General features: G+C 49.0%; 2 protein-coding genes across 4 annotated transcripts in view; one reads left to right on the forward strand and one right to left on the reverse strand.

The window, feature by feature from the left end:
* Positions 1 to 2,002, reverse strand: part of CFAP221 (cilia and flagella associated protein 221) — a 71,947-nt gene extending 69,945 nt beyond the window's left edge. For 2 of the 3 annotated variants that reach the window (XM_058664394.1, XM_058664395.1), the window contains exons 1-2: positions 1,710 to 2,002; positions 561 to 722 (exon numbers count right to left, since the gene is read on the reverse strand). In XM_058664394.1, coding sequence (XP_058520377.1) covers positions 561 to 696 — 136 coding nt within the window. In that variant the 5' untranslated portion in view covers positions 697 to 722; positions 1,710 to 2,002. Of the gene's footprint in view, positions 1 to 560; positions 723 to 1,709 lie in introns of those variants that run through there. The other variant, XM_058664396.1, reaches the window with a different exon arrangement.
* Positions 2,003 to 13,938: 11,936 nt separating this feature from the next.
* SCTR (secretin receptor) overlaps positions 13,939 to 25,767 on the forward strand; it is a 53,311-nt gene continuing 41,482 nt past the window's right edge. The window contains exons 1-2 of the mRNA XM_004589385.3: positions 13,939 to 13,998; positions 24,572 to 24,692. Coding sequence (XP_004589442.3) covers positions 13,939 to 13,998; positions 24,572 to 24,692 — 181 coding nt within the window. The remainder of the gene's footprint in view (positions 13,999 to 24,571; positions 24,693 to 25,767) is intronic.

Below are 25,767 nucleotides of genomic sequence, written 5' to 3' on the forward strand. Positions count from 1 at the left end.
TGAGTGAGGGGTTTTCTGCACGTTGAGTGAGTGGACCCAGTTTTGGGGGGGGGGGGTCCTACATTAATGCATCCAACCAGCTTGGGGTGTTAGCCAGCCACATGGGGAGTCATTTGTGTAGGAGGAGCTGGGAATCCTGAGAGGCACAGTGTGGGATGGAGTTGTGTAGCCAGGCTCAGCTCTGACAGCAAAGGGGACCCGATGCCAAGGAGAGAGTCACTTTATTCTGCATGCAAGCAAGGGGGAGAACAAAGCTGAGCTAGGATTAGAGTGGAAAGTGACAGGGAGAGAGTGTGACTGGGACGAGAGTGCTGGCCCCAGTTGGGGTGAGAAAGCAGCAGTGGGGGACAGATAGGAAAGACATTTTAGGAAGTGGCAGCAATAACCCTTAGTGACTCCTTCACACCTCAAAACTCTATCACCCCAGTAGACAAATCTAAATAGAAGTTACTGTTCTTAGCAATAAGATCTATGCTGAGCCCATAAAATAACAGAGGCAAATCAGCACCCAAAATCCCACTGGACTCTGGGACCACGTGGGGTGTTTTGTGTCCACTCACTGGATTCGAGGAGGTGATTGGACACTTCTCTTTTCTTGGGCTCCTCCACCAGGCTCTTCAGAAGCAGAGGTGTCATCCTAGGGCAGGGTTCTTCAACATTCTTGACTTCTCCACCAGGGGCACTCACCGCTGCCATTTTGTCGTGAGCTCAAGGTCATTTCCCTGCAGAACACAGCAGCAGTCTAATTATTATGAGAAATCCATGCACCATCCCCCCTTCCCCTGCCACCTCAACTCTTGACAAATGGACCTCTTGTCACAGTAGTCACCTGTGCGGTGAGGTCCCCTGCCTCTTGGCCTTGCTGTTCACTCCAATTCCCACACGGGGCTGCCCCATTCATCTTCTTAAATCAACACAGCCCAACCTGGCGTCAGGCTCCATGGCTCCAAACCCTTCCTTGTGTTCTTTTAAATTTTTTTTTTTTCAAATGCTTTCTGCACCCTCCCCCTGCCCCCAATGTCTTCCTAAGGGCATTCCCAGTCAAGCATGCTTGGAAAATGTTGATATAGACAGTGAAAGAGGGCTCTCCTTTTCGGAACATCTTCAGATAGTTTTCCTAGAGGTCTGCAACCGTGGAAACATTGGGATTGGAGGAGGCACTGTTGGCAGAGACACTGATGTTGGGGGGGACAATGGCTTCAGAGGTCACCTGTGGTGGTGGGGGGGTGCCAGGAAGGGATGATGCTACAATTAACCAGGTACACAAACCTAGGAGTATTCCTACCGGTCTTGGGGGAGGGTGGCGGGGGAGAGGAACTCTGGTATGGAGTGGAGCTCATTCTGTGAAGCCCCTGGACACAGCATCAAACAATGCAACAGTGAATACAGGGAGAAGGTGCTTTGTCACTTTGGGAAAAAAAGTTTCTTTCACCCACCTCGCCCCTAGGCCTTCACACCTGCCCCGCATTCACCCTCTCTCCTGCTCCTTCTCTTTGTCTCTCAAGTGCCCTCTCTGGACGCCAAGCAGGCAGCCTTTAACTTCATTCTCTTGTGGGTTAGGGGTCGCCCCAGGCCCTCTCACCCACAACCACCTCTCGCTCTCCCCTGTTTATCCCTTTGGGCCCGACTTCTCGGACCCGCGCCCCGGCTGGCTGGGCACACACCGGGAACTCAGGGCTCCCCCCGACCCTAGGTCAAAGGCCGCTCACCACTGGACTGAGGAGGTTCTCTGGCGGGAATCAGGCGGCGGCCCGCAAGGGCGGGCTGCAGTGTCGCCATGGAGACGCGGACGCGCTCCCAGGGCGGGAAGCTGGACGAGACCAAATTCCCTCAGGATGTTAGGGGGACTCCGGCGGCCGTGGCCCAAAACTCAAAATCTGCGTCCGGTTGCTAAGGGCTGGGAGTGGTCTGAGAAGCCTGGGGGAAAATAGGCGGCGCGACCTACGGTGTGGGAGCGGGACAGGTTTGCAAGGAGAAACGAGGCTGTCGTTGAGAGAGGAAGCTGAACACCCGCAGAATGGCTCGTCCTTCAGGGGGCGGGGCGAGACCCTTTAGGGGCGGGATCACCCAGATGCGGTGGGCGGGGCCTCCCGCCTGGCAGACAGGCCTTCTTGGGTGAGCTTGTGTGTGATTTCTAACTTGGGGGGAATTCAAGCAGGCAAAAGCGACCGAATAAACCTCACTTCTGGCTGCTAATTGATCGCCTCATGGCCATTCTGGCTGCATCTATTACCCTCACCCCTGCGTCTCCTTTTGAGGTTCCACACATCGTTTCTTCCCATAAATAGTGCAGATTGTACTTGCAAAAGATAAGCAATCTTTAAAAAATGATCCCAACGCAGGCATGTTTAAAAAGTACACCGGTTTCTTAACGCCTTAACATATCCGGTAGTCATGCCATAAAACATGTTCAGAGTTTGCCTTTTTGCATCAGAATTCAAACCAAATTTATACTTTCGGATAGATGGGTGTGTCTCTTCACCAACAGGTTCACCATCCATCTCAGCCTCTCTTTTCAATTTTTTTTTTTAATTTATTTGTGGAAGTAACCATTTCTGTCCTTGACCATGATACTTAGAGGTCAGAAGCATAGACCGGACCCTGGTCCCCTGCCCGGACCTGTCCGCTCCACCTATGCCGGACACCGATGGCTCAGAAGCTCCTCTTGTCTTACTTGCTGCTGTTAGGGTGTGCCTTGATGCTTTTTGTTGACCATGGTTCATGTTCCTAATAGACTCTGAGGGTACCTGCCTTGCCTCTACTCTCCTTCCTATACTTGCTATGCTAAAGGTGTTGTACTTTTCTTCCCTTGGAATGTTCACCCCCCGCCCCCCACCAACTTCCCATGCTCCAAAAATCTTCCTCTCCCCATCACCACCTACTAAAAACCTGCCTGTTGCCCAGCTTCGTGCACTGGTGGTACTGACGTCTTTGCTGGCAGAATTCTTGGGAGGAGGGGGGGCCTCTATTTCTGGATCTCCCGCAACCTTTGACACAGTGCTTTGTCACATGATGATTACTGAGCAGCTGTGGGCCGCAGGAGTGAGAAAGCCGTGTGTTTATGCAACGAGTTGCTGTAGTTCTTCCTTATTGCCCCAACAAAGACTGGGGATTCAAAACAGTCCCATGTTGCCTGTAGCCCCAGACCTTTCTGGCCCAACTCAGGTCATGAGATATGTGTTTCTACACATTTTTAAAGTGGATATTGGGTAACAACTTTAAAAATGATCTTCTTAGATTGCCACATTCTTCACCATAATTGATACATAGGTCTCAATGCAAGTAATTCAATCAAATTCCTGACACATGTCTGAAACCACTGACGGTTCCAAACCTGAAACACACTATGTTTTTCCCTATTCACATATTCCTATAATAAAGCTAATTTTTTTTAACTACAGCACAGTAATAGATTACCAACGACAACTTCTTTTTTTAAAATTTAATTTTTAAAAAAGATTTACTTATTTTTATTATAAAGTCAGATATACAGAGAGGAGGAGAGACAGAGAGGAAGATCTTCAGTCTGATGATTCACTCCCCAAGTGAGCGCAACGGTCAGTGCTGTGCCAATCTGAAGCCAGGAACCAGGAACCTCTTCTGGTACCTGGTTGGGCCATCCTCAACTGCTTTCCCAGGCCACAAGCAGGGAGCTGGATGGGAAGTGGAGCTGCCGGGATTAGAACCGGCGCCCATATGGGATCCTGGCGCTTTCAAGGCGAGGACTTTAGCCGCTAGGCCACGCCGCCAGACCCAAAATTTAATTTTTTTATTGGAAAGGCAAATTTACAAAAAGAAGTAGAGACAGGGAGAAAGATCTTCTGTCTGCTGGTTCACTCCCCAAGTAGCCACAATAGCAAAAGGTGAGCCAATCCAAAGCCAGGAGCCAGGAGCTTCTTCTAGGTCTCCCACACGAGTGCAGGGTCCCAAGGCTTTGGGCTATCCTCGACTGCTTTCCCAGGCCACAAGCAGGGAGCTGGACGGGAAGAGGAGCAGCCAGGACATGAAATGTCACCTCTATGGGATCCCAGCACATGCAAGCCGAGGATTTAGCCACTCAGCCAACATGCCAGGCCCCAGCACAATTTCATAGACTGGCACTGCAAGTTTTTTAAAACGAATCAATTTTTGATTTCTAAATGTTGCACTTAGTATTTTTCAGGCCAGGGGTTGACCATTGAGAACTGAAACTGAAACAGAAAGTGAGGCTGTGAGTGAGGGAGAAAGAACTGTGCAGTTTAGTGGACCCCAAATGGCAGCCTCCTTCTGTCTCCAAGCAGAACTCCTGCTGGGCTTGTGGAGTCTCCCAACCTCCCCATTTCTAGCAATAGACCCAGATTCATTTGAGCCACGGTATAAGTCTCACTTGCCTCTCCTGGCCCATGACTAACTTAGGATTGAGCATGAGACCCAAGTCTGGTCACAGAGGTGTTAGGAAAGACTTTTGGAAAAGGCTCCCTTTGCTTAGAAAGGTAGAATCTTTCTCTTCCTGCAGAGTGTGTAGAAGTGAATCCCGGGATGGCCACAGCCATCAGTGGCCACGGAGGGACCCCTGCTTGATGGAGAAGGTGGCGATGTGAACAGGTGGGAGACAGAAAGATGTCATTCACCTCTGGCCCTTTTGTCCTTGCATCCTATTAAGCTGTTTCTTGCAGCAGATGGCCTTAGACATAATGATTTCATTTTTAAAAAAGATTCATTTTATTTTTATGGCAAATTCAGATATACAGAGAAGAGGCAAGACAGAGCAGAAGATCTTCCGTCCACCGATTCACTCCCCAAGTAGCCACAATGCCCAGAGCTGTGCCAATCCAAAGCCAGGAGCCGGGAACTTCCTCCACATCTCCCACATGGGTGCAAGGTCTCAAGGTTTTGGGCTGTCCTTGACTGCTTTCCTAGGCCACAAGCAGGGAGCTGGCAGGTAACAAACCAGTTGAGGAAAAATCTCTTGCTCCCTCTTTCCTCTCTCTCCACTTATCAAAAAAGAGACGAAGGAAGGAAGGAAGTAAAGGCAGATTTTACAGAGAGAGGAAGAGAGGCAGAAAGAGATTGTTCATCTGCTGCTTCACTCTCCAAGTGGCTGCAATGGCCGGAGCCGAGCTGATCGAAAGCCAGGAATGAAGAACTTCCTCCAGGTCTCTCATGTGTGTGCAGTTTCCCAATGACTTGGATCATCCTCTGCTGCCCTCTGAGGTTACAAGCAGAGAGCTGTTTGGAAGCGGAACAGGAGCCGGCTCCCACATGGGTCAATTGCATCACAGGCAGATGATTAGCTTGCTATACCACGGCACTGGGCCCCCAAAAGAAAAGAATTTTAGAAAGCATTTCAGAGGCTTCCCACTGCACAGAATATTAAACTCAAACTTCTTCACCTGTTCAGGGCTATGTAGCACCAGGCTGTTGGTCCCTCACTACTCCCACTCCACTGTGCTCCTCCCCTAGACTGGCCAGGTAGGTTAAGGCTAATTATGAATCCTTTGACACCTTCCCCAACCCCAACTCCTCATCTGGGAGGGCTTGTGACTGCCTCCATCACTCGGTTGTGTCCTGCCTGAGTTTCTGACCCTCCATCCCTTATTCATCAGGTATAATCAACTGGCTGTTGTCCCAGGACTCCATGTGTGGGTTCTTAGATGATGCAACACCCAGTAGTTGACTCATCCTCACTCTGTCCAGCTTCCTTTCTACATCAGATCTCGCTTTCTCTGCCACTCCCTGCAAGGTTGTCTGAGGCTGCTCAGGGTGTGTGGCTTAGTGACACAGAAACCTCCTTCTCATGTCTCTTGAAGCTGGCAAGTCCACCACCAAGCCTGCAGCAGGTGTGCTAGCTGGAAGAGCACACTTTTGGCTTCATCTCTGTATGCTGTTCCTCCCCTAGCAGAGAGCTAGGGGTGGGGAGAGAGAGCTCACTGGGGCTCTTGGGTGAGGACGCTGTAATAAAAGGCACTCATGGCCCAGTGAGATGGCTCAATTGGCTAAATCTTCACTTTGCAAGTTCCAGGATCCCATATGGGCACCAGTTTGTGTCCTGGTTGCTCTACTTTCCATCCAGTTTCCTGCTTAGGGCCTGGGAAAGCAGCAGAGCATGGCCCAAAGTCTTTAAGATCCTGCATTGGTTTCGGAGGCTGAGAACTCTGAGGTCATCCACCCCCTTTTGGATCTACCACATGGGATGGAAGAAGCCCAAATCCTTCCTCGCAGGATCCAAGGTCATCAGAACAACAGCCAGGAACCCTGAGTGGTCCACAGAAACAGAACAGTAAACTTTCTTCGGGACTAGGGAGAGGAGCTTTCTCTGGTCCTTACTTAGTTCCAACTTTGGATCCCCACCCTCTCTTGCAATGACCATCAGGGTGGCTCCAGAGCCCCCCCACAACACACACACACACACACACACACACACACACACACACACACACATTAGAATAGATAGGCAGAGAACAACAAGGAAAGCTTAGAACCAGACAGGAAATGGTCAGCATGGACTCACACATACCTTGCTAGGTAGGACACAAATATTAATTACTCCTTACTAAGGTACTGAAGATTTCTCTGCACACCCCTCCTAAAACTGTTCTGCACCTCAATTGTCGACATATGCCTTGTTAGAGTTATAACCCAGTTTGACTGTCCTAAAAACTGCCAAGTTCAGCAAAATTATGCTTCAACACTATAAACTGTTAAATACTAAAATGAAAATAGACATGAGACTGCTGAGTAGTAACCTATAGCCATTTTAAGGTGTATAGCAGCCGGTTCTGTGTATAAACTAAAATTGAAATGTCAGTGAAGTAGTCACAGGATGTGGTTAAGAACTTGCATTTTTTAACATATTGGTTACTCAATTCCATGTCAATTAATTCCATAATGTTGTAAATTGTCGTTGATGCTATGTTGTGGCTTTAAATTGATTGGGATCATATTCTGCCAGCTCTGCCTTCAGACCAGAGATGGTCTCCCCAAGAAACTGTTGAATTTACCTGGATAATAAGATGCTGGACTCTATTCTTAGCATACTCTTGCAATGAAAGACTCTTGACTGAATTTGAAATGTAATACAGCAACAAGGTGAAAGAATCCACCATGGGGTGAGGGACGGGGAGGGGTTGGGGGATTCCCAGAGCCTATGAAACTGTGTCACATAATGCAATGTGATTAATAAAAAATAAATATGTTAAAAAAAAAAAAGGATCCTGCATTGGCATGGAAGATCCAAAAGAAGCTGCTGGCTCCTGGCTGATAGGCTCAATTCTAGCACTTGCGGTCATTTGAGGAGTGACCCAGCAAATGGAAGATATTTCTGTCTCTCCTTCTTTCTGTAAATTTGTCTTTCCAAGAAAAATAAGTAAATATTAAAAAAACAAAAAACCACTCCAGCATAATAATTTCCTGTCTCAGGTGGTTTCTTCCACTCAAGAATTCAGACAGGTCACAGTAGAGATGGCCTGTTCCTGCTCTGCAGAGTCTGGGACATAGCTACAAAAGCTGAAAGCTGGGAAGTGGAGTGGAGTTGTCTGAAGACATCAAATGGTGGTTGACAGTGAAGCTGTCAGCTGGGAGGTTGAAAAAGACTCTTGGCCAATAGATCTGTAAGTGGCCCAGGCTTCTGTACCGCACTGTCCCTGAGTTCCGAGGGCAGGTGTCGCAGGGGAAATAACCAGGCTTCAAATGCACTTCCTTTCATGAATGAGCCTTAGAAGCACTGCGGCTTTGCTTCTACCGCCTTCTCCAGAGTGAAGCAGTTGCAAAGGCTCACCCAGGTCTAAAAAGAGAAGAAAGACAGAGACTTCACTTTTGGTGACAGAATGTCAACATCCTAAGAGAGCATTCTCCACTCTTCCGGCATTGGCGGTGAACAATGAGGCCACCAGCTTGAGGTTGTCACTTCCAAGGAGCACAGAGCCAAGAGAGCTCTGGATGGACCCAGCCTGGACCTTGCACTAGTCCGCCCTCCTATGCCCTGGCCTTGGACCTCGCCATTGCCGTGTTAGCCAGTTATAAATGTTTGTTCTATTATCTGAAATCCAGTGGATTTTAATTTGTCTATCCAGATAATTTATTGTTTTAAAGATTTTTTTTGGAAGGCAGGTTAATGCAAAGAACAAGTGAGAAAGAAAACGGTATTCATTTTTTTCTATTTGCTGGTTCACTGCTCTGGGTAGAACAGCTGAGAAGGGGCCAGGCTGAAACCAGGAGCCAGGGACTCCATTCAGCTCTCCCACATGGGTGACAGGAGCCCAAGCACTTCGACTATCCTCCACTGCCTTCCCATGTGCCTTAGCAGGGAGCTAGATCAGAAGTGGATCCTCCAAGACTCAAACCTGGCATTCTGCTATGGGATGCTGACTTTGTAAATGGAAGCTTAACTTGCCACACCAAATTCACAGTTATCTTCAACCTGCTGGCAGAAAGAGGAGTAGGATTCTCCACCACCCCACCCCACCCCCCCCCCCCCCCCCCGCTATATGGAGGGGATGGAGGCTTGAGGGCTCAAGTTACCAGGTTTTCCAGACTCTAGGGGAGTCTCTGGGAAGTTGGGGTGCCCTTGACTTTCTCCTGCGCCCTCCAGCAAGAGTGAGGCCTTGCCAGTGCTAGGAACACCGTCTTTCAGAGAAGACTTTATTTGCTTTCTTTTATGTGGTCTGTTTTAACTACAATATTTCATTTAAATATTCAAAAGGATGCTGACAGATGGAGGAGGAAAACAGAAAAAAAAAGTGAAGGAAATACTGCTTCCCTGAGAAAGCCAAGCTGCATTTGCAGATTGTAAACAGTAAGACTTGGCCATAACAACCTCATTAAAATGTCAGCATTATGTCTTTGTACTGCAGGACTGAATAGCAAATCACACTTACCCCATTATTTATGGCTTATCAATTATACATTAGCTTGGCTCGCAGGAAAGCTGGCATTCAGAGAGGAAGGATCCCTTTGTTTGACTGATTCAGCCCTCAGAGGAACAGCACCAGGGCATGGCTCCTTGCGTAGTCATTTGGTAAAGACCTGTGGACAGGACCTCCCCAGGGTTTGCTGATTTTTCCCTCTTACTGGTGCTCTCTGTCCTCAACTGCTCCAAACCAGTCCCTTGGGCTCAACTATCATTTCCCTGGGGAAGACTTGTTTAGGTAAAACTCAGACTCTTCTAGCTAGAAATGGTGGAAATGAACTCAAAGCATGTGTACACATGCACACACACACACACACACACACACACACGAGGAGGCAGGCAGGGGAGGGTTTCAGTAACAGCTGTATCTAGGTGCCAGATGCTCATGTTGGGGAACTGTCTTTCTCAACACAGGTATTTTTTTCCCATCCAAATTGACTTCATCCTCATCAAGCTCTCCTTATGCTTTGGACCAGCTGCATCTTGCAATGAGCTTGACCCTAAAGCTGACATAGGTTTTATAAATGGCATTCCTATTGTCTGTAACCCTCAACCCCTCACAAGTGTTGAGTCACCACCCATGCCTGATCAATCACTGTGGTGAGTTGGGGGGAAGAGGAAAGGGGAGTTGACTTTCCCTGTCCAGGGCTGGGTTATGTGATCCCCCTGGTCTTCTCTTGGTGGAACTCCCCCAACCATGAGGCCTGAGAGTGGTTGGGCGGGCAGGGTGGGGGGGATGGTCTGAGAGATTTTTCTTCTATTGGAAGACACGGGATTGGGCGCCGGGCAGGCAAAAATCAACAGGGACCTAAGATGTTGAGTCTTACAAGAGTGCTAATGTCCAGATATACTTGATCTACAAGGACAGTGACTGACACAACTCAGGTCAAATGAATCCACCTGACTCGGTGTGGCCCTGTTGCAACACACTCTAATAGATTCTGTGGTCATTTGCAGTGATACCCATCACCCACTGTACAGTTGCCAATGTCAGGCAGCCTGGAGGTTAGTTCAGTGTGTGGCTACGCCTGCCTGGTAGGCCTTGAATGCTGGCTTCAGTTATCTTCCAGGGCTCTGGGAGTGGGGTGCACTCAAAGTAGCCTGCCTTTTTGAATGGGGCTGAAGCTGTATAAGCTAACTTCCCCAGGCTTCTTTTGCCTTAGCACAACACCTGCTCCAGAAGGTGAAGCTCACTGAATGAGGCCTCATGTCTCAACAAGTGTTTATTGCTTTGGGGAAAAAAAAATGCAAAATGATTAAAAAAAAAAAAACTCCAAAGCACAACATGTGTTTCAGGGAGTAATTAAAAGTAAGATCCACAGCCAAATCAGGGAAGGGAGGAAAAGACACCATCTGATTACTATATCAGCACCATGCCAGCCAGTGCTGTGCACCCTCAGCTAACCACCAGCGATTACAAAGACAAGGAAAAGTCACACCGTTCTGTGTGGGCCAGGCGGATGCACTCCCACACACACATGTGGATTGTGTTTGTCCGACGGAGAAAGAAAACATTTTGGATCTCTGGGGTAATTATGTGACTGTAACCAGGAACCAGGAGTCTCAGCTCAGTGGCCCCGGAAACCTCAGTGAGGTGGCTCCATCGGATTCCTTGGACGCAGAACTGGCATAAGCCTTGATTGGCTTTGTGTAAGACTGGCATACATCTCCAAGACACAAAGGCTTTCTACAGGAAACGCTGGGAAAAGGGGGAGAGGAGAAGAGATCTCCTTTGCTTTCAGTATTAGGGAAAGTAACAACTTAAAAAATTGCGTCTAGCCTATTTCTGCTTCACTGGGGTTCTAGGAGTATCTGTATGAGACCAGTGGAGAACAAAGTCAAGGTTTAGGAGAGAGAAGGGCTAGAAGGAATTTGGTCAAAGTCTGGTCAAGGAGGGAGTCTCTGTGGCTGACCCCTGGTGCCCTCTGCCTGCACACAGTCCTTCACTGCATCCCTGCAACCCCACCAGGGCAATGCTTTCTCTTCTCCTGCCAGGCCCTGACTCCTTGGCTCCCATCTTTTCTAGAATGTCAGAGGGTCATATGTGTGCTCACACATCCAAAATCCCCTACACATGGCAGGGGGACACACAGAGGGTTAGTTTTTCTACCTACCCACCCGGCCTCTCCACTCCTTGTTACAAACTCATTTTCTCAGACAGGTTATACAAAGCTGCCAATTGCATCCATGGCTTGTCAAGGGGCCTTTCATAGAATATTCAAGTCCTCGTTTAGGGCTGAGACAAACATCTCCATTTACAGATGGCGAGGCTTGCTTGCCATCAGCCAGAAAGTTATTGAATTGTCCAAGACAAATGTTGTTTTGCTCTTTCCTCGGCTATCATGAGCTTCCGGTCCAGAACAGAGAATGCATTTTTGATGTTGTCTTCTCTTTCTTTTCATCAAACAACGCATGGAGTTGCTACAGAGAAGTACGTACCGTGAACACGGAGCGTCCTTACCTCCTGTGTTTTCTGATGCATATTCAGGGGGAGTTGAGGGTTGAAGGGTTTGGAAAATAACCGTGTTCTTTTCTCCTTTCCAGTCTGAATGAATCTTGGACCCACTGAGAAATAAGATTGACATAGACAAGGTCAGGTACCCCTTGTTAATGATAAACTTGGTTTTGGAGTTTGTGTTTTTACAACTCTGAGCATGTAGGACTTTTTTAAAGTTTATTTGTTTTCATTAAAAAAAAAAAGCATATCTTACAGACAGAGAAGGAAAGACAAAGAATGTCTTCCATCCTCTGGTTCACTCCTCAGATGCCTACAACAGCCAGAGCTGAGCTGAGCAATAGATGGGAGTCAAAGCATCTTCTGGGTCTCCCACATGAGGTCAGGGTCCCAAGGCTTTGGGCCATCCGCTGCTGCTCTCCTGAGGCACAAGCAGGGAGCTAGATCAGAAGCAGAGTGACTGGGTCAGGAACCAGAACCCATATGGATTGCTGGAGCCAGAGGTGGAGGATTGGCCTGTTGTGCTGCCACACTAGCCCCAAATACAAATAAGGGGGAAAAAAGATTTATTTACTTTTATTTGGGAAGCAGAATCACTCTCAAAGAGAAGGAGAGACAACAGAGAGACAAAGAGAGAGAGAGATCATCCATCCACTGGTTCACTCCTCAGAAGGTCACAATGGCTGGAGCTTGGACTGTCTGAAGGCATCAGGAGTTGCTTCCGGGTCTCCTGCCTGGGAGTCATCTTCCACTGCTTTCCCAGGCATGTAAGTAGAGTGTCAGATCCTAAGTGCAGCATCCTGGATTTGAACCAGTGCCCACATGGGATGCTGACACTGTAGACAGATGCCCAACCTACTGCATCAAAGCTCCAACACCACTAGAGTTAGATGGATCACCACTTGGTCACTAGTAGGGCCCAGAGATTTGGCCACCAATCTCAGACTTAGCCCATCTGGGGGCTCTGTGTAGGTGGGTAAGCTTGTCTAAGGAAGTTGAGGGGCGGGAGCAGAACTCAGGTCAGTTCCTTATTCCAAAGGCTTCAATCATGTGGAGTTCACTCACATGCAGGCACACTCACAGAGGTAGAGAAACGATTGCTCACGACAAGGAGGGCAAAAGACCAAGGGCAAGCCCCAGATTCCCTTGACATTTTCCCCGCGCTCTGGTTTCTGTAAACCACGTTTCCACGAGCTTCCCCCTGCACGTTGCATCAGGCCCTCAGGTGCATGTTGATACAGAAGGAGGCCCCAGAAGGAGGGTTAGCATTTGGGGCACACAATCTAAGTCGTTTATTGCTACACTAGCAAGCCTCATCGGAGCTCAGGTTTGAGTCCTGGCTGCCCCACTTCCACTCCAGCTTCCTGCTCATGTGTCTGGGAAGGCTGTGAGTGATGGCCCAAGTGCCTGGTCCCCTGCCACTCACATTGTGTGGGGTAGAGTAGAGTGGGGAGGAACCAGATGGGGTTCCTGGCTCCTAGTTTTGGCCACTGGCGCCATGGAAGGAGTGAACCAGCAGTTGGAAAATCTCTTGCTCTCTTAGGCTCTCCATTTGGTCGCTCAGCCTTTCAAATAAATAGAAGAGAGTCTGTGGTAGCTTCTAGAAGGGAGTTATGCATTGTTTAATGTACTGAGTGGTGATGTTGGATTCAGTAGCGGAAAAGTATCCCTCCTCCTCCCTCTGCCTTAGCTGGGATGAACCAGCCTGTTCTCTCTAGGAGAAAAAGCTACTAATAGCTGCTCTCAGCCCGGAACTAAACATACACAGAGGTCGTGAAAGTGAGTATTCCCCAAGCGCTCCCATCTCAGAGTGGAATTCGCTTCTGCTCTGCTGGCCCTGTCTGTCAAAAGGACATAGCAATAGCTGCAGGTGTAAGGGACAATCAGTGAGCTGGTGTGCTGCAAGTGTCTGCGAGAGAGAGGAGGAATGGGAGAACCGGGTAGGAGACAAGAAATTAAAATCTTTGGATCAGTCAAGGTCAGCGCGATCCCCAAAGGCTGGAGTTGCACCTGGCTCCTGCTGGTATCACTTGTTCATCAAAGGCTCCCTCCAGAGATGCTGCTCCTGAGAGAGAAGCTTCCCTGAGCGCATTGATTTGGGTAAGGAAGAACAAGCTAAGATGGGCTGCCCCGGCGCCTGTCCACCTTGGGAGGCAGGATGTGACTGGATATGTTGTTAGGGGAATGAGACAACACCGAAGTTGCGGGCAAGCCTATATTATGGCTTAGGTCCGCACACTGTGGGCACAGCGTCTGCTCTGGACTCCAGGGAGAGGGCGGGTTCCACCGCTGGGCAGAGCCTGCGGGAGCCGGCTCTAAGCCCCTCTCTTGCCTCCGCCTCCTCCTCCGCCGGCCCCGAGGCCGCCCCGCTCCAGTCCGCCTCCTCTGAGTGGACCAGCGCCCGCAGGGCAGGATCTTTATCACCAGGGCCCCGCAAAATACTGTGCACAGCCACTGAACTCGCTCCAGGGTGGCCCAGCCATGGTTCCTCTGGGCTTTGCAGCCGCCTGCGACCCCGGACCCTGCGCGGGGCGCTGAGCTCGCCATCCGGCCCAGGCGCACCTGTCAGCTGCTGTGGTGGAGCGCGTGGGGCACCATGCGCCCGCTGTGGCTGTCGCTGCTGCTGCTGTTGCTTCTCGCCCGCGCTGTGCACACGGTGAGTACCGCGCTCTCCGTGGGCAGGGGGGAAAACGGCAGGACTGGTCGCCTACCTCTCCGGTTCCACGCGGAATGGTGGTGGCATTGGAGGGTAGGGACAAGCCGTTCTTTATCTGCTAAGTGGGAACTCTTGCCTCCACCCTACTCCAACAGCAGAGGGACGCGCGTCTCCAAAAATCACAGTGGGATGTGCTGTTCCTAGTTGGTAGTTCCCGGTTTACAGGAAGCCCCTCACCTCACCCTCCACTCCCTCCCCTGAGCCTCCCAACTCCTCCCAGACAGAAATCCCACACAACCCCTCCCTCCCCCACCCCCGCACCTTTCCGAATACACATCCCCATCCTCAATTTCCAAACAACCAAAGCTCAGAGAGAAAAGCTTTTGAAAAGTGTGCCTCTAGGATTGGAACTCCTATTCCCTAGCCCACCTCCTTCCCCCCCTCTCACCCCTCCCGGCCTTGACATTTCCTGCGGGGCTGGGACATCCGTGGGAAGACCTCCAGCAGCCCTGGCTCCGGAGCCCCCGGGTCTGGTGACTGTCCCTCCTGTCTCCCCTGGGAACTGTTGCTCAGCCTCCTCTCCTGGGCAGCTATGGTGGTGGTGGTGGCTGGGGCAGGGGTGAGTCGCTTTGTTTTTCTTTCCCATTGAAACCTCTGGGGAGTCCTGAGCTTCCGGCCATGGGGTTTGTTTTAATGAGAGAGTGGTTGCCTCCCCAAGGAAGGCAGAAAGAGAGGGTTGAGGCATAGGTTGAGACCAGGGGTGAGGCAGGGGGGTAGATTCTAGAACTGTCCCTTCTTTCCTAGCATTCCAGTGTGTGCACACTTGCCTCCAGGCCTCTGTTACAAGACCAACTCCCAGTGCCATCTACAAGCCCTTGGTCCGGGACTCATTCTGATGGTGCCGTCACTGGGTGTGCTGTCCATCCCTGTAACTTGGGAAGATGCAATTGGGGGCTCACTCCCCCCCCAGCTCCCCCCCCGCAGGCTTCAAGCCTCGCTCAGTGGCCAGTGCTGGTGCTAGACCCACTGCAGCCACCTCCAAATTGGAGAGCTGCCCTCTAGGACTCTGGGGGCTAGCTCAAAGCCAAACACAGACATCAAGTACGTTATTCCAGGGCTGAGGTGGGCAGTGGCTTTTGGGGCCTCTCCCAGCCTCTTCTCTGGGCATTTGCTATAAGCTGCTTACCTGGGCTATCAGAGACAGAGGTTGAACCGACATTCCTTTTCCCGGGGGACTTGCGGATTACCTCTGGAAAAGCAGAGGGAGAAGTGAGAGACTTGCCTGGATTCCCAGCCACCCGTGCTCTGTGCATCATGCACGGTGGATGGATGACATTTTGATGCACTCTATATTACGGCCTGTGTGACTACAAGATACTTTCTTGTGCATAGGTGGATTACCCAGCTTCATCAGGTCCAAGGTTGTGGGCTTCCTGGCAGAGAACTGCTTTAGGAAGGAGGAGTGGAATCGAATAAGCTTTTAGATGTTTAGTTTTCTACGTATTTCATCTGAGAGGCAGGCAAGCAGAGAAGACTCCTGATTGCTGGTTTGTCCCCTAGTGACAGGGCTTTGTCCCAGGCCCAAATGGGAAGCTGGGGACTCGATCCAGATCTCCCAGGTGGGTGGCATGCACCTAGTCACTTGAGATGTCACTGTTTTCCCAGGGTCTGTGTTAGTGGGACCCTGGAGTCAGGAGCCGGAGGGGGCAATGTTCCCTGGTACTGCCATGTGGGATATGGGCATCTTATCCACTGGTCCAAATGCCTACTGCTCAAATAATTTTGTATTCACTTGGGACTTTCCTACTAAGGAAGATCATAGGCTTCTTCTAGACAAGTGTGTGCATGTGTGTGTGTGAGTGCTAACATGGGGTGGTTACTGAGGCCCAATTGCTTCTTACTAACCCTTACAAATGCAGGTGTCAGAGGGAGTGGAGCTAAAATTGTGCTATAGCAGGTATCCACTATAGGCTCTGATTCTAATTCTGATCCAGTGGGTGGGCTGCTGCTTGGAGAATAAGCCAGGTTCCTCCAGGCAGATGCTGTTGGGAGTGGGAGCCAGATCCTTTCCTGCTAAGGAGGCTGTGCCATGCCTTGGGCACTGCCTGACAGTATCACTGGGCTCTACTGGATGGCAGCCATAGAGCCTGTCTGGTTACAGTAAGGAGCATCTCTAACGCTGTCAGGTGTCCTCTACAGGGTGGTGGAGGGCAAGTTGTCCCGGGCTGAGAACCACAGATGTGCATTGGTACAGGTGTATTCACAGTGCTGGGTTCGGGGCTGCACTCTGGTGCCTGTGACAAACAGGCAGACTGCAGGCTTCTGTTGGGGGCAGTTCCTGGATCTTGGCGCCTTTGCTTGCTCTCATTTCTTTTCCTACCTTCACCCCTACCCCAACTGATGGCTCAGAAACCTAAAATGTTTACGTATGAGATAAGATTCAAAGGAGCCTCTGGGGCACACTGTTGCCTGTCCCTGTGGTAGAATCTCTCTCTCTTTCTCTTTCTTTCTCTCTGTAATGCAGCCTTTCAAATAGATAGATAGATAGATAGATAGATAGATAGATAGATAGATTGATAGATATTCTTTTAAAAGATAGCACAAACTGGGGAGACCAGTTATGGGGAGGGAGGCATCTCCCTTTGCCCCCCACCTCCACCTGGCCCCCATTGGCACCACACTTCTATCCATTTCTGCCAAGGGAAGGCTTAGCTTCTCTCCCAGGCAGCCCCAAAGATGTGTTCAGATTTTATGCCTAGCATCCAAGGTCCGGATGGTACAGCATCCCTCCAGCTGCCCCTGGCTGGCTCCCTGCCTCTGCCCTGAGCCCCCGGGGGTTCTCACCATTGACCTCCCCTCAGGCCCTGGGGCAACCTGCAACCTCTGACCAAAGTCACAATGCTCCGTTATTCACTTAGGGGATGAGCAGAGCGCTGCTCCACCCTGGGAGGACTTGGGAAATGAGATTCCCAGGGGTCTTTGGGGGAGGTCTTCCTGGCCACCATCCCGCCATAGCCCACCTGGCTTCCTCACCCAGGCTCTCAAAGATGCCCTCTACCCCATACCCGACTGCCTCATTCTCTGTCCTTGCCAACACACAGGGTTTTGGTTTCCAGTTGTTGAGGATTTCAAGGCTGCCTGGATGAGTTTCCTCTAACCTGCACAGCGCCCTGGTATGTGGGTCTAAATGGCCACTCTGTCCCCTTCCTGCCTGTTCATCCTAGCCAGCTGGAATCATCACAGGCAAGCAGCCTGGGCCATTTAAACAGTATGAGTTGACTTTCTTACTTTCTGGAGGCTGTAAGCTGGAAGTTCAAGATCAAGGATCTGACAGGGGGCGGGGGCAGGGGTGGGATTCCATGCACTTCCTGGCTTGCAGGTAGCTTTGTCCTCCTCAGGTGGTTTCCTGGGTGAGGGAGCTGGGCTGGGGGAGAAGGGGGAGCATTTGTTGGGGATTGTTCTTTCAAAGATACTGGGATCAGGTTCAACCCTCGCAGCCATACTCAGACTGAACCCCCTCCTTGTGGGCCCTGCCTTTGCGTGCAGCTGCATTGAGGGTCAGAGCTTCTATAGCTGAGTCTGCACTCAGTCCATTCCCCCACTGGGAGCTGGGGGCTCTCCTGCCCACTCCCCACCCCTGCACCCATTCTACCCCACCTGCATCTTCCGGAGCTTCCTCTGCAGGTGATACCATCCCAGCCACCTCACTTGCTCTTCACTCCTCCCCTCTACCGGCCTTTCCCCATTAGCTGGCTAGCTTGCTGAAGTCTAACCCAGCCTCTGGCCTTCTGCATCCTGACCATTCTAGCCACCAACCCAGGTCTACCCCCTGGTGGGCAGTATCTTCCAAGTCTGCACTTTATCCATTTCTCTATGAGCAGTCTCACCAATGACCTGCATTTTTGTCATAACCACCAGACACTTCTACAGCATTTTGTTGTAAAGGTGTAAAAAGCCATGTAGAGTGGGCCTTGTGGCACAGTGGGTTGAGCTGCTGCATGTAGCACCTGTGAATCATATCAGTGTGCGTTCAAAGCCTGGTGGCTCCACATCCAGTTGAACCCCCTGCTTGTGCATGTGGGAAGCCTCAGACAATGGCCACCCAGGTGGGAGACCCTGATGGAATGAGAAAACAGAAGGCCTCTGTGTATGTGACTATCCTTATCTCTTTGGGATTCTGATTTTCAGATAAATAAATAATCTTTTAAATGTGTATATATGTAGGGTCCAGTTTTGTGCAATAGTATATTAAGCCACCACCTGTATGTCAGCATCCCATAGAAGCATTGGTTCTTATCCTGGTTGTTCCACTTCTCATCTAGTTCCCTAGTAATGTGCCTAGGAAAGCAGAAAATGGCTCAGATGCTTGAGATCCTGCATCAGGGTGAAGCTCTTGGCTTCTGGCTTTGGTCTGGCCCAGCCCTGATTTTGCAGCCATTTGGAGACTAAAGCAATGATAGAAGATTTTTTCTCTCTCTCTCTGTCTCTCATTCTCACTTTCTCTTCTTTTTATGATGCTCTTATAAATAAATTATCTTTCAGGGACTAGATTTTTTTCTCATTCTTATTTTTCCATTTTACAAGTTTGCAAGTATAAGGCTTCCTCCCTCTCTCCTCCCAGTCCCCGCAATCCTCTTTTCTCCCTAGGGAACAGCTTTTAAGCTGTCACCTGTAATGCTGGCATTCCTGATCGGCATTTGGTTTTTGTCCTGGCTACTCTACTTCTGATCCAGCTTCTTGTTGATGCACTTGGAGAAAAGAAGCTGGCCCACATGCCAGGGCCCTTGAACTCCTGGCTCCAGGCTTCTGCCTGGCCCAGTCCTGGTTGTTGCAGCCCTTTGTGGGGGCGGGGGGGGGGGGCATGAAACAGCAAATAGAAAATCTCTCTCTTTTTCTATACTTCTTTTCTCTGGGAACTCTGCCTTTCAAATAAATAATCAAACATTTTAAATTTGTATATATTTAAATTGAAAAACATGGTGGTTCATTCATATATAGAAATGCTTACTACAGTTAAGCAAATGAATATATTCACCTCCTCTTATAGTTACTATTTCTTTCTTGTGACGAACACATCTGAGATCTATTCCTTTAGCAAGCTTCCAACAAGTACACAGTGTTATTAACCTCAGGTCACACATTAGAATTTTAGACTTAACGTCTCATGTAAATGCAGTTTTGTGTCCTGTATCTGCTAGCCTTTTCTTTCCATAATGAAACACCTGAAGCAGGTATGTATAGAGAAAAGAGGGTTGTTATGACTCAAGGTTGGGGAGGGCCAAGGTCTCAAGGCCTTATGTGGTGATAGCCTTCTTGTCAACCACATGGGAGACCCACATGTAATTCTGGCTGCCTGGCTGGGCCCTGGCTATTGTGGGTGTTTGGAGGGAAGCAAACGAGAGAATCTTCTGTCTGCTAGTTCACTTCCCAAATGGCTGCGACAGTAGAGTTTGGGCCAGGCTGAAACCAGGAACCTGAAACCATTTCTGGGTGCAGGGACCCAAGCAGTTGATCCATCCCAGACTGCTTTCCCAGGTGCATTAACCAGGACTGACCAGCTACGCCACAGCACCAGCCCCTCCACGTAGAATCCTGAGGTGCCACTGGGATGTACAATGAATGAAGGGCCTGTGCATCTTGCCATCAGCAGGAAAAAGGAATGTTAACTTATAGTCCCTGTAAAAGACAACAGACATATGAATAATTTTGAGATCTAAATATTAAAAAAGCAGAACTTTGGTGTCCTGTTGGTTGATGCTCCAAACTGAGTTCACAGGCTGTTTAGAAGTCTGTTCTTTCTGTGTCTGCAGATTCTCCGCATCACTGGTTTCCAGTGTGATTCACTGGGGTGCAAGACACAGTCTGTGTGTCTTAGCCCTTTTCAATGTAACAGTTTTTCCTTAGGCCCAGAACATGGTCTTCTGGCAAATCCTCCATACCAAGCTGATGACATTGTCAATTCTGTTGTTGGCTGACGTGTTCTGTAAATGTGAACCAGGTTGTGTTGATGGATGGCATTGTTCTGTGTCTTTGCTGACTGTCTAGTTAACATGTCAAGTTTAAAACAGTAGATTTCTCTGTGTTTTTCCTTTCAGTTCTATCAGTCTTTGTTTCACATTTGTCAGCTATGTGGTCACGCTATATACACTTAACATTGCAGTGTGCATCTGTCAGCTTGTCTTTTTACTGTACTGTCCCTCTTTGTTGCTGATCATTGTTTTTGTGCTATGCTGTATTTATTTATTTATTATTTCTATAGCCTTTTCTGGATGCTTTAATGTTTGTATGGTATATCTTTTCCCATTCTTTCAACATATCATATTTAGAATTTCTTGTAGATAACATATGGTTTAATTTCGCTTTCAAATTGAATTTGCCAATCTTTTTTTTTAAATTGGTGTGCTTACAACATTTATATTTAATTTTATTTTTGTTAACACTTAGGTCTTCCTCTAATTTTATGCTTGTCATCTAAATTCTTTGCAACTTTTCTTTTGTTAAAGTATTTGTTTTATTGATTTGGAAAGCAGAGTTACAAAGAGAGAGGGGGACATGGAAAGAGGTCTTCCATTTGCTGGCTCACTTCCCAAATGGCCGCAACAGTCAGGTCTGACCCAGGCGGAAGCCAGGAGCCAAGAGCTTTGTACAGGTTCCCCATGTAGGCACGGGGGCCCAAGCACTTGGGCTGTCTTCCACTGCTTTCCCAAGCCATTAGCAGGGAGCTGGATCCGAAGTGGAGCACCTGGCTCATGGCGCTGATGCTCATGAGGGAGGCCAACATAAGGAGGTGACTTTACCCACTACATCGCAAACTGGTCCCTCAACTTCTCTCTTTTTCTTTTCATTGTTGTTGCTACCATTTACTTTTCCTGGTCTTCCTGTGGGTTATTTGAACAATTCTAAAAACTGTATTTTGGTTTATTTATCTGTGTTTTTAAACACGTGCCCATGTCCTTTAACAGCCATTTTTAGCGGCTGTCCTTGCTATTACATTACACATGAGTACTTTCCACAGACTATTAGTGTACTGTTTCACCTGTTCAAGTGAAAGGCGCAATCTCTTGCACATTATGTTCTCTTACCACTCTCCATTTATAAGATGCTTGTCTTCAATACCCCCTGCTGTGTCCAGACCCACAGCAGATGGTGTGGCTTTCGCTTCCATCATTAGCGTCATGAGGAGGAGGAGGAGGAGGAGGAATGCTTGTTGCATTTACCCACATTACACTTCTTTCTCAAGTTTCAGATTTTCTTCTATTTAAAAAAAAAAACTTTTCCCTTTATGTTTAAAAAATTCCTTTAAAAATTACTTGTTTATCTCAAAGGCAGAGTTAGACAGAGTGATCTTCTGTCTACTGCTTCACTCCCCACTTGGCTCCAGGGCTTGGGACTGAAGGTCCGTTCACTTTCATGTTCAGTTCATATTTTTCTTCCTGTTGTTCACACTGAGTAATTTCTCTTGTTTTGCCTTCTACCTCCTGGATTCTTTTTTTTTTAAAAGATTTATTTATTTTATTACAAAGTCAGATATACAGAGAGGAGGAGAGACAGAGAGGAAGATTTTCCATCCCATGATTCACTCCCCAAGTGAGCCGCAACGGGCCAGTGCGCGCCGATCTGATGCCGGGAACCTGGAACCTCTTCCGGGTCTCCCACGTGGGTGCAGTGTCCCAATGCATTGGGCCGTCCTCGACTGCTTTCCCAGGCCACAAGCAGGGAGCTGGATGGGAAGTGGAGCTGCCGGGATTAGAACCGGTGCCCATATGGGATCCCGGGGCATTCAAGGCGAGGACTCTAGCTGCTAGGCCATGCCGCCGGGCCCCTACCTCGTGGATTCTTTACACCACCACTCTTCTGCTGTCGAGTCCATCCACTGCATTTCAATTTCATTTACTGTATTTTTTAATTCCAAAATTTCCACTTGATCACTTTTTTAAAGGAGGTTTATATCTTTGCCTTTAAATATGTTCATGGTGCTGATTGAAACATTTAAAAAAAATTTTTAATTGAAAAAGCAGATTTACAGAAAGAAGGAGAGACAGAGGAAAAAAATCTTCCATCTACTGGTTCACTCTCCAAATGGCTGCAATGACTGGAACTGAGTAGATCTGAAGCCAAGAGCCAGGAGCAGGTGCCAGTGGAAAATCAGCCAGCTGGGCCATGCCAGCCCTTGATTGAAGCATTTTATGATAATTGCTTTCAAATCTTCATCAGAGCCTTCTAGCAGCTCTTTCATCTGCATTGCTGTCTACTGGTGTCAGTTTGCAATAGCACTGGTTCTTGCTAGTACTAGTGATCTGTGATTCAAAGTTGAGCATTTCCAGACAATAGTACAAGCCTCTCCTTTTAGTTAACTAACTGCCAGTTGCAGATAGGAGTCCAGTTTTGTCCCTGTGCCTCATTAGACACCTTCCAAGAAGAGAGGAGGCTCCTGGAAGGGTGGGACTATCAGCTCCCACATTATCTCTCTGAGAGCGTCCCTGGTTTATCTGGGTGCGGTTGTGGGAAGTGACTCCCAGACCTCCTCTGACAGTATCTATGGAGAGCAGGAGGTGACCCCATACCATTTCTGGTTGAGTGGAGGTCTCAGCTCCTCTGACATTGTGGCTGGGATGAAAGCCCCAGCTCTTCACTCAGCCTCTCTGTGACCACGTTGGCCAGTGATGGCAGACCCTGACACACACACACACACATACACATACATGTACATGTACACATACACATATACGTACACATACACACATTACCTTTCCATCCTCACCCAGCAAGGCTCACTTGTTACAGGATGGACAAGGGGGAGGGCCTCTGGGGAGATGTGAGTGGGGGCCTTAGAGGTTTCTTTGGTGGGTTTGGCCAGGGCAGAGGGAATGTTATCTAATAATTTGGCTTCCCTGGATATTAGCTAGAGACAGTAGACTTTTGTTGTGCTTTGTTTTTTTACTCTTTTTGTCTGGAGTTGGGGGTGTCTCCTAGCTGACTTCTTCAGCCCTGATTGCAGTGATGAACGAAGCAGAACTCAGTCCTGTGTCCATCTTCAAGCCATGGAATCCCTTGTTCTCTCTCCATCTCCCACAGTCTTTTTTTTTTTTTTTAAACATTTATTATCAATTTTTTTTTTTTGCAAGTACAGACTTACAGGGAGAAGGAAAGGCAGAAAGATATTCCATCCACTGGTTCACTCCACAATTAGCTGCAATAGCTAGAGCTGAGCTGATCTGAAGCCAGGAGCCAGGAGCTTCCTACAGGTCTCCCACGCAGGTGCAGGGTCCCAAGGCTTTGGGCCATCCTTGTCTGCTTTCCCAGGTCATAAACAGTGAGCTGGATGGAAATGGAGCAGCTGGAACATGAATTGGTGCCCATATGGGATCCTGGAGCTTGGGGTTAGAGGATTAGCCAGTTGAACTAATGTATTGGCCCTCAGAATCTTTTATATATAACTAGAAGCTCTATTATTTGTAGCAGCTAGTGTTATCTATGATATGGAATTTCTCCTGGGTTTTATTTGTACTTCCTGCAAGTGTCAGGATAAGTCTATGTTACCTGCTGTCCTGGAAGCAGAAGTGTGTTTATTCTGTTTCTTGGGTTTCCCGTTAGATCTACAGCTGCTGCTGACTCTAAGAAAGCTCCCCCTGCATGGGCTGGATCTCAGGAGCAGAGGACAATTGACATGTCTGTGATGCTCTGTAGAGAGAAGTCTTTGAATTGCTTAAAAGACCTCACCAGCCCAGCACTGTTTACCACCGAAGAGTGGTGTGCAGAGCAGAAAAGGAGCATCCAGAACTGGCACTCATGTGGGATACCATGGAAGGCGAGGGCCTAACGTGCTGTGCCACACATCAGGCCCTGGGGGCTTTCTTTATTCAGGCCACTTTGTCCCCCAAGGGAGGTTTGTCCCTGCTCTTATTGGGTAGGAAGCTCTATCTGTGATGCCTTCATGTGGGTTGACAAGGAGAGACTAACACCTGGACTTGACCTCTTGCAAGGCTGATTTCTGACACCCAGAGCCCTGGCTGCAAGATGCCAGTCACTGACCCATGGGCCTCAGCCTCCTGGTCTGCCTCTCTCCAGGATATTATTTGGAGAGCTGAGTATATGAACGCTTGACAAAGGACTCTACTGCTTGCATCTCATCTCCTGGGTTCTGTAAGGATCATAGCAGGTCAACTCACTCATCCATTCATCTGTTTGTTCATTCATTCTTTCATTCATTCAGTTTATTAACCAGGTCTCAGGCAGCAGTGGGATAACAGGTGTCTACTCAGGGACAGAGAAGAAGCCAGGCCCATGCTCTGGTCATGCCTCATCCTGTAGCTGTGTTTACCGGATTTGTATTCATGGTGTCCACTGAGGGACAAGGAGACGGTAAAGTGTCGAAGCACTGGCATGAATCAAAACTATGATTAGCCACGCAGATGGAGTGACCAGAGCCACACTGAGGGAGCCAGCTCTGTTCAGGCATCTCCCAGGGGCAGGGCTCTGCCTCTCTCGCTGCTGTGTCTCCTCTCCTGGAAATCCAGGTCTTGCGTGGGACAAGGGAGCGACACTGATGGACATCCTCGTTCTGCACCTGCAGGTGGCCACCCCGCCCCGACTGTGTGACGTGCTGTGGGTGCTGCAGGAGGAGAGAGACCAGTGTCTGGGGGAGCTCTCCAGAGAGCAGCCAGGAGCCCTGGATGAGGAGCCACCGGTGCCAGGTACGAGGCTTGCCGGGTGCTTTGTGCACCTGTGCGTGTGAGACACTTCCAGGTTCCCTGGGTTGGGTGGAGCGTGGACTCTGTGTGGGATGGGAGAGGAGGGCTGAGTTTACTGTGTTCAGTCATTGAGCTTGGATTGGTGTGGAGAGAAGTCAACATGTCCAGACTGTGACTACTCTCCTTTCCTCTGGGCTGAGGATGCGGCCAGCGATTCCCCGCCCCCAGATTCTGTGTGTGGATTTCGATCTGACATTGGTTTGTCGGCAGTGACTTTGCAGGTCACATGTCACCCATCCCTTCTCTTGTCTCCACTGTGTGAGGCGGGAGACCAGGCCGGGTGGGGGTCAGAATAACACCAGCCTCTGACATACAGCCTAGAGGTGACCACGTCTGCTTCTATATTGTAAAGATGAAAAATGAAAGTGCAGCTGCTTTGTAAATATTATTTATTCCGTTGTAGATCATAACCAATCACCCCTAAATATTACTGATTTAGTATTTACTCATCTACTTTTTCAAAAAATTTATTTACTTTTTATTGAAAAGTCAGATATACGGAGAAGAGAAGAGACACAGAGGAAAGATCTTGTGTCTACTGATTCACTCCCTAAGCGGCCACAATGGCCAAAGCTGAGCCGATCCAGAACCAGAAGCCAGGAGCTTCCTCAGCGTCTCCCTTGCAGGTGCAGGGTCCCATGGCTTTGGGCCATCCTCAACTGCTTTCCCAGGTCACAGGCAGGGAGCTGGATGGGAAGCAGGACTGCCAAGATTAGAACCATGTGGGGTCCTGGCATGTGCAAGGTGAGGACTTTAACCTCTAGGCCACCATGCCAGGCCACTTACTTATTTTTAAAAGATTGTTTATTTGAGGTAAGAGTTACAGAGAGAAGTCAGAGGGGAGAGATCTCCCATCATCTGGCTCACTCCCCAAATGGCCCAATGGCTGGAGTGGAGCTGATTTGAAGCCAGGAGATTCATCCGAGTATTCCACATGGGTGCAGGAATCCAAGGACTCGAACCACCCTCCGCTGCTTTCCTGAGTACGTTAGCAGAGAGCTGGATCAGAAGTGGAGCA

Source organism: Ochotona princeps, chromosome 5 (assembly GCF_030435755.1).
Source record: "Ochotona princeps isolate mOchPri1 chromosome 5, mOchPri1.hap1, whole genome shotgun sequence".
In the NCBI taxonomy this organism is placed as follows: Eukaryota; Metazoa; Chordata; class Mammalia; order Lagomorpha; family Ochotonidae; genus Ochotona; species Ochotona princeps.